Genomic DNA, 10,088 nt, shown 5'->3' with positions numbered 1-10,088 from the left:
TTGCTTTTTCAAAGCCTTTGTTGCTAATTTTACATTTACAATGAATAAAAACGTATATTAGAAAAAAAGATGGTAACCAGTTAAACTTGAACAGAAATATCACAGAGCTTAATTTTACAAAATATTATTAAAGCAGCTTAATTGTCATTTTTTGACACTCGCACTTAATTGTAATGGAAATTTTGGAATGGTCGATTTGTTTGTATTTTGGACCAAACTGGTACTGGTTTGTAATCAAATAACATGTTCCAGGGTTCAAATTTAACTTTTTGCCACTTGCTAAAAAGAGCCAATGGCCTAAAATCTTACTTGCCAGATTGGCAAAAATACTTGCTTTTTTCTTTAAAAAGTTATCAAATGACATAACTTTCAATGTTACCTAGATTTACACTAGTTAAACTAAAACTCAGTATTCTAGGAGTATGCCATCACATGTCCAAACAGGTCTTTGGAAAACTCATAAATTCTACATGGAATGACTTATGACATATCTGCTTGTAGCTGTTTAACCAGAACGTCAATGGCACGAGACAGGTCTTCTATGGCCAAACCATATTTACCAAGCGAAAGGTAGGCCTGAAATAACAATACCACACAGGCATAGAACAGACATACAATATTATTCATTCAGGATAGTTTTTGTCAACACGTACAAATTAAAATCAAACAATATATATGTTTAAGGAATCCGACCCACAGATAAGCCAGTTGTCTGATAGATCCATTAACAATAATGTTACATTATGAAGCCTGGTGATTCCATGAAGCTTTTGTATCATTTGAAAGGTAATTGTTTGGTGATTACTTATATGTAAAATAAATAAATAACCAAAAGACATTATAGTTAAAAAAAATCTCACTGAATCGAATGTGAAATGGCCTGTTTAGAAATTGTTAACAGAAGCAAACACCTTTCTATAATACATGTGTATTGTTGATTTAAGTTTTATATACTCTCGCACTACACGCTATCAAATGACAATTAAATGATATTTGGTCACCGGGCATTGAAAATTCACTTATTTGGATATGGGATAACTCAATCAATTATAACATGACTGTACTACACCATGTACCTAATATAATAACATGACTGTACTTCACCATGTACTTAATATTTTAACATGACTGTACTACACCATGTACCTAATATTTTAACATGACTGTACTACACCATGTACCTTATATTATAACATGACTGTTCTACACCATGAACCTAATATTATACCATGACTGTACCACTCCATGTACCTAATATTTTACCATGACTGTACTACACCATGTACCTTATATTATACCATGACTGTACTACACCATGAACCTAATATTATACCATGACTGTACTACACCATGTACCTTATATTTTACCAAGACTGTACTACACCATGTACCTTATATTTTACCAAGACTGTATTACACCATGTAACTAATATTTTACCATGACTGTACTACACCATGTACCTAATAGTATAACAAGACTGTACTACACCATGTACCTTATAATATACCATGACTGTACTACACCATGTACCTTATATTTTACCATGACTGTACTACACCATGTACCTAATAGTATAACAAGACTGTACTACACCATGTACCTAATATTATACCATGACTGTACTACACCATGTACCTAATAGTATAACAAGACTGTACTACACCATGTACCTAATAGTATAACAAGACTGTACTACACCATGTACCTTATATTATAACATGACTGTTCTACACCATGTACCTTATATTTTACCAAGACTGTACTACACCATGTACCTTATATTTTACCAAGACTGTATTACACCATGTAACTAATATTTTACCAAGACTGTACTACACCATGAACCTTATAGTATAACAAGACTGTACTACACCATGTAACTAATATTTTACCAAGACTGTACTACACCATGAACCTTATAGTTTAACAAGACTGTACTACACCATGTAACTAATATTTTACCAAGACTGTACTACACCATGTACCTTATAGTATAACAAGACTGTACTACACCATGTAACTAATATTTTACCAAGACTGTACTACACCATGTACCTTATATTATACCATGACTGTACTACACCATGTACCTAATAGTATAACAAGACTGTACTACACCATGTACCTTATATTATAACATGACTGTTCTACACCATGTACCTTATATTTTACCAAGACTGTACTACACCATGTACCTTATATTTACCAAGACTGTATTACACCATGTAACTAATATTTTACCAAGACTGTACTACACCATGAACCTTATAGTATAACAAGACTGTACTACACCATGTAACTAATATTTTACCAAGACTGTACTACACCATGAACCTTATAGTATAACAAGACTGTACTACACCATGTACCTAATATTATAACATGACTGTACTACACCATGTAACTAATATTTTACCAAGACTGTACTACACCATGAACCTTATAGTATAACAAGACTGTACTACACCATGTACCTAATATTTTACCAAGACTGTACTACACCATGTACCTAATAGTATAACAAGACTGTACTACACCATGAACCTTATAGTATAACAAGGCTGTACTACACCATGTACCTAATATTTTAACATGACTGTACTACACCATGTACCTAATAGTATAACAAGACTGTACTACACCATGTACCTTATATTATAACATGACTGTACTACACCATGTACCTTATAGTATAACATGACTGTACTACACCATGAACCTTATAGTATAACATGACTGTTCTACACCATGTACCTTATATTATATCATGACTGTTCTACACCATGTACCTTATATTTTACCAAGACTGTATTACACCATGTAACTAATATTATACCAAGACTACACTACACCATATACCTTATAGTATAACAAGACTGTACTACACCATGTACCTAATATTTTACCAAGACTGTACTACACCATGTACCTTATAGTATAACAAGACTGTACTACACCATGTACCTTATATTATAACATGACTGTTCTACACCATGTACCTTATAGTATAACAAGACTGTACTACACCATGTACCTAATATTATACCAAGACTGTACTACACCATGTAACTAATATTTTACCAAGACTGTACTACACCATGTACCTTATAGTATAACAAGACTGTACTACACCATGTACCTTATAGTATAACAAGACTGTACTACACCATGTACCTTATAGTATAACAAGACTGTACTACACCATGTACCTAATATTATACCATGACTGTACTACACCATGTACCTTATAGTATAACAAGACTGTACTACACCATGTACCTAATATTATACCATGACTGTACTACACCATGAACCTAATATTTTACCAAGACTGTACTACACCATGTACCTAATATTATACCATGACTGTACTACACCATGTACCTAATATTATACCATGACTGTACTACACCATGAACCTAATATTTTACCAAGACTGTACTACACCATGTACCTTATATTATAACATGACTGTACTACACCATGAACCTAATATTATACCATGACTGTACCACTCCATGAACCTAATATTATACCATGACTGTACTACACCATGTACCTTATATTATACCATGACTGTTCTACACCATGCACCTAATATTATACCATGACTGTACTACACCATGTACCTAATATTATAACATGGCTGTACTACACCATGCACCTAATATTATACCATGACTGTACTACACCATGTACCTAATATTATAACATGACTGTACTACACCATGTACCTAATATTATAACATGACTGTACTACACCATGAACCTAATATTATACCATGACTGTACCACTCCATGTACCTAATATTATACCATGACTGTACTACACCATGAACCTAATATTATAACATGACTGTACTACACCATGTACCTAATATTATACCATGACTGTACCACTCCATGTACCTAATATTATACCAAGACTGTACTACACCATGTACCTAATATTATAACATGACTGTACTACACCATGAACCTAATATTATACCATGACTGTACTACACCATGAACCTAATATTATAACATGACTGTACTACACCATGAACCTAATATTATACCATGACTGTACCACTCCATGTACCTAATATTATACCAAGACTGTACTACACCATGTACCTAATATTATAACATGACTGTACCACTCCATGTACCTAATATTATACCATGACTGTACTACACCATGAACCTAATATTATACCATGACTGTACTACACCATGTACCTTATATTATAACATGACTGTACTACACCATGAACCTAATATTATACCATGACTGTACTACACCATGAACCTAATATTTTACCATGACTGTACTACACCATGAACCTAACATTATACCAAGACTGTACTACACCATGTACCTTATAGTATAGCAAGACTGTACTACACCATGAACCTAATATTATACCATGACTGTACTACACCATGTACCTAATATCAAACGTGACTGTACCACATCATAACGCTCCTCATACTATAACATGACCGTACTACACCATGTACCTCATTTTATAACATGACTGCACCACACCATGATGTACCACATACTATAACATGACCATACTACACTATGTACCTCATATTATAACATGACTGTACTACACCATGATGAGCCTCATATTATTACATGACTGTAACACACCATGATGTGCCTCATATTTTAACATGACTGTACCACACAACGATGTACCTCATATTATAAAGTGACTGTACCAAACCATGATGTGCCTCCTATTATAAAGTGACTTCACCACACCATGATGTGCCTCATAGTTTAACATTGCTGTACCACACCATGATGTGCCTCATATTTTAACATGACTGTACCATACCATGATGTACCTCATATTATACAGTAACTGTACCAAACCATGATGTTCCTCATATTATAAAGTGACTTCACCACACCATGATGTGCATCATACTATAAAGCGACTGTACCACACCATCATGAGCCTCATTTTAAAACATGAATGTATTACACCATGTGACTCATACTATAACATGAATGTACCACACCATGATGAGCCTCATTTTTAAACATGACTGTATTACACCATGTGACTCATACTATAACATGAATGTACCACACCATGATGAGCCTCATTTTTAAACATGAATGTATTACACCATGTGACTCATACTATAACATGAATGTACCACACAATGATGAGCCTCATTTTTAAACATGATTGTATTACACCATGTGACTCATACTATAACATGAATGTACTTCACCTCGATGTGCGTCATTTTATAACACGACCGTACCACACCAAAATGTGCCTCATATTTTAACATAAGTGTAATATATCATGTGCTTCATATTACAGTATGACTGTACTACACCATGATGAGCCTCATATTATAACATGACCGTACTACACCATGTGCTTTATATTATAACATGACAGTTCTAGAATGTGCGTGTTTTTTTCAGAATATGCAACAGATGAAGCTAACGACAAACTAATGATGTCATGGAACCAATTTTTTAGAGGTTTAATTTTTTCTTCACATTTTAGTATATTGGTGAAACATTCTAAACAAGCCCTGTATGACTGTTTATACTTGTAGCCCATACCAGGTGTCGTTCCTACGCCTGTATGAGGTCTTGTCCCGATTCAGCACCTCACTAAAGTGTTAAATAGCCCAGCAAAACCCAAATTAAGTGTATACTTATGAATTAGAGATAAAAAGATTATCGAGTATTATCTTCAACAACATAGGTCGCCGATTATCAATTCCATGATCTTGGAATTAACAATATGAGCTTTGGCACTTTAAAACTGACCAGCATACTGCCATGGCAATGGTTGACCCATGCTCAAATATCCTAACCACATCGCCATTGGGTTTGTGGGAGAAACTGACGTGAGTATCGTCACCCACCGAGGTCAAGAAACCGTCACGAAGTTAGATACGAGTGGTCGAATTATTTCCGTCTCAAGGAATAAGGGCATCTCTCTTCCGTACGGAATAACAGCAATCGGACAAGGGGCGTTCTTTTGTTCATATGGAAACAATGGTACCAAGCATGCAACAACACACATGGACAAGGTACCGAAGACGAAACAGTTGCTATGACAACCATTTTGAAGACAAGACGGTATTTGACATGTGTCATTGTTTTGACGAAGAACGTGAAATGATCTACATCAGTAGTTACCATGGAAAAATATTTGCTAATATGACCAACGAATTGTAAGTGTTCAAGATAATATAGCTTGAAAACAAAAACGTTAAATTTTATGTTGATAACAGTCCTCACTCCATTAACAAACTTTATTTAGAAGCACATGTTCATGCCAATATTTATGAAGATTTGAAAAAATATGATACCTGACGGAGTGGACAAATTCTTTTCGAGTTTCGACAACAACTCACCACTAAGTACGTCGCCTGACCGCCCTCCGTTTTTGTTTATGACGGGCTGATATATATGCATCATATAAACACATAAACGATTTTGTTTTATATTTATTCGTTAGTTGTCGATAAAAAAGGTAGTAACAAAGTATAAAAGTTTTGCATAGATGAACAAAACTTAATAAGACACTCAACCTGAGTACACTCTTTAAGTAATACGAAAAACATAACCGGACCAATCGTACACAAAAATTCATTGGATAATAATAAAAATAAACTTCACATAGACATAATTGTAATATTACCTTGATATTAACAATATAAAATAGAATTCCACGAATCGGATGTGTCGTCTGTCAGGTGTCCCCATACTTTTACAAATCAAGTTAACCATGTCCTTGACATTTACTTTATTGACCACATAATCAATATGGGTCATCTGATTGCCATGAACAGGGACCTTACAAAGTTTGTGAGATTATAAACCAAGTCATTAAAACTTTATTGATCGGAAATGGTCAAAAGAATTATATTTATGGTCACTGTGACCTTGATCTATCCAGTACAAAATAAGGTGCCATCTACTGACCATGAACAATGAGCATACCGAATTTAAAATTGTACACCGAACAATTGTACAGTCTTGAAACGTTATGGACCGTAAACGAATTGTAGTGAAGGCCACCGCAACCTTAATCTATGGAGTCCAAAATCAATAGGGGTCGTCTACTGACCTTCATTGCGCACCAAAGTTGAATACTGTATACCATATAGTTTAAAAGTAATTGACAGGAAACGAAACTGTGATAATGATTCGGACGCCGCCGCCGGACAAAGCAACCACCGTGACTTCCATGTTTCGCAGGCCACACATTATTAACGCTTTATACTTACAAAGACATGTTTTTGTTAATCACGATATCTTTGGGTTTTAAAAATAACACAAACTCTAACTAGAGATTGCTTTTTTGAAAAAGCGCATGTCTCCCCCATTGTGTGGTCGTAGGTGAGAAATAATCAATGATGGATCCCAAAATCAATAGGGGCCATCAACTAGTCATGACTAACTGGCATACCAAGTATGAAGTTCCTGGGTGTAAACGTTCTTGAGTTATTGAGCAGAAACCGGTTCTTCACCTCAAGGTCAGTGACCTTGACCTTTGACCAACTGATTGCAAAATCAACTAGACATCATGACCAACCTCACTTCAAAGTTTGGTGAACCTAGATCAAAGCATTCTCCTGATATTGCACGGAAATATTTTTTTACATTAGAGGTCACAGCGACGTTGACCTTTGACCTTGTGACCCCCCAAAATATAGGAGTTTTCTAAACCTCATGATCAACCTCCCTACCAAGTTTGGTGAACCTAGGTCAAACCATTCTCAAGATATTGAGCGGAAATGTTTTTTACATTGGGGGTCGCCGCGACCTTGACCTTTGACCTAGTGACCCCAAAAACAATAGGGATCTTCTACACCTCATGACCAACCTCCCTACCAAGTTTGGTGAACCTAGGTCAAACCGTTCTCAAGATTTTGAGCAGAAATGTTTTTTATATTGGGGGTCGCCGCGACCTTGACCTTTGACCTAGTGACCCCAAAAACAATAGGGATCCTCTACACCTCACGACCAACCTCCCTACCAAGTTTGGTGAACCTAGGTCAAACCATTCTCAAGATATTGAGCGGAAATGTTTTTTACATTGGGGGTCGCCGCAACCTTGACCTTTGACCTAGTGACCCCAAAAACAATAGGGATCCTCTACACCTCACGACCAACCTCCCTACCAAGTTTGGTGAACCTAGGTCAAACCATTCTCAAGATATTGAGCGGAAATGTTTTTTACATTGGGGGTCGCCGCGACCTTGACCTTTGACCTAGTGACCCCAAAAACAATAGGGATCCTCTACACCTCACGACCAACCTCCCTACCAAGTTTGGTGAACCTAGGTCAAACCATTCTCAAGATATTGAGCGGAAATGTTTTTTACATTGGGGGTCGCCGCAACCTTGACCTTTGACCTAGTGACCCCAAAAACAATAGGGATCTTCTACACCTCATGACCAACCTCCCTACCAAGTTTGGTGAACCTAGGTCAAACCATTGTCAAGATATTGAGCGGAAATGTTTTTTACATTGGGGGTCGCCGCGACCTTGACCTTTGACCTAGTGACCCCAAAAACAATAGGGATCTTCTACACCTCATGACCAACCTCCCTACCAAGTTTGGTGATCCTAGGTCATGCGGTTTTCCAGTTATCGATCGGAAACGAAGTGTGACGTACGGACGGACTGACGGACTGACGGACTACCGGACTACCGGACTGACGGACAGGGCAAAAACAATATGTCTCCCCCAGAGAGGGGGAGACATAATGAACAAATTAATTTGCAGTGAAGGGAAAAAACTTAAACAAAACAAAGGTGCCAAAAACTCAACATGTACAAACGCTCTAGTTTTAAAAAACGATCATAATACTACATGAACATATATGTGATATTTACCTGTACATGTTTGAGATATATACGCGTATGTGTATGTTTATCACATGTGAATGTAATACAACCATTGCGTATCTTATTCTGTACAAAGACGTTAAAATTATTTCGCCTAACTACGTTATAGGCAAACATTTCACAAACAAATCAGTAATACCTTCATTTTTGTAGTTTAGGTGGCACTGATAAAAAGAATCTATACGGATAAGTTTTAAAGGTGACCAAAGGCTCACTTTATATCCTTTCCTAACCTGTTTTCATACTTCTTCCTTATTAAATGGAGACTCTTGTACGACTGTCAATATCTAACATTAGTCAAAAACACATTTAACAAAGAAGTAAAATCTTGATGGTGGTTTGAGAAATTGCATCCTTATATATTTGAAGCCACTGCAAGATTATAAAACACTCGCACGAATAACGAAATAAGGAAACCTTATATTTTTGCAGTTGTAGCTAATTAAGTATAACTTATTGTCGACATCAAAAATAACATCAAATGAATGCGTTTGATTTAATGAACTATTTTAAGTGTGCGTTTAAAGAAGCCACAGAGGTAACTGATTGGATGTATTTTAAGAATCAAATTCGCTTCTGTCATGCAAAGAAATTTGATTGGACATGTTTGAAAAAACAGTGTGTGGAATCTGTTGGTTGCCATTATTTAAAGTCGAGTTGAGTTGAGTTGATGTTCGTTGAGCGTGTAGGTTATGAGCATGAGTCAGTGTTGACGTTGATGTTCGTTGAGCGAGTAGGTTATGAGCACGAGTCGGTGTTGACGTTAAGAACCTCCAGGGCACTTCTCACGGTAGGGAACGTCTCCCACACCGTCGGTAGTCCGGACATGGGGGATGTCAATCTGGAATAGAGGACAATTATTTCATTTTACTTACACATCCACATAATACTTGTAAATTTGACTACCGGATCTTTCTACCCAACTGATCAGAGATACTACCTTTGTATATGCCACAAAACCTCAAACACATTCAAGAATGTCCCTTATAATAACATCAAGCTAAGCTGTTTTTGTTCCGGTATAAATTGTTTTTGTTTTTTTTCTTTTAAAAAAAGTCTTGAGACTTTGATATGGAAATTATTTGAAAATGATCACGATTAACATTTTTTAATAAAATCAAAGTTTAAGCAAGTCATTGAAATTGTTAAATATTTACACCTCAACTTTAATTCCTTAATTGAACATGTAAAAA

At 35.9% G+C, this 10,088-nt stretch overlaps 1 protein-coding gene across 4 annotated transcripts in view; it reads right to left on the bottom strand.

The window, feature by feature from the left end:
• Positions 1-6,471: 6,471 nt before the first annotated feature.
• LOC128223709 (tetratricopeptide repeat protein 13-like) overlaps positions 6,472-10,088 on the bottom strand; it is a 69,653-nt gene continuing 66,036 nt past the window's right edge. For 3 of the 4 annotated variants that reach the window (XM_052933035.1, XM_052933036.1, XM_052933037.1), the window contains one exon: positions 6,472-9,736. In XM_052933035.1, the coding sequence (XP_052788995.1) occupies positions 9,634-9,736 (103 nt within the window). In that variant the 3' untranslated portion in view covers positions 6,472-9,633. The remainder of the gene's footprint in view (positions 9,737-10,088) is intronic. The other variant, XR_008259331.1, reaches the window with a different exon arrangement.

This window comes from Mya arenaria, chromosome 17, assembly GCF_026914265.1.
Source record: "Mya arenaria isolate MELC-2E11 chromosome 17, ASM2691426v1".
Classification (NCBI taxonomy): domain Eukaryota; kingdom Metazoa; phylum Mollusca; class Bivalvia; order Myida; family Myidae; genus Mya; species Mya arenaria.
The sequence above is the reverse complement of the archived record's forward strand: the minus strand, read 5'-3'. Positions and strand labels throughout refer to the sequence as shown.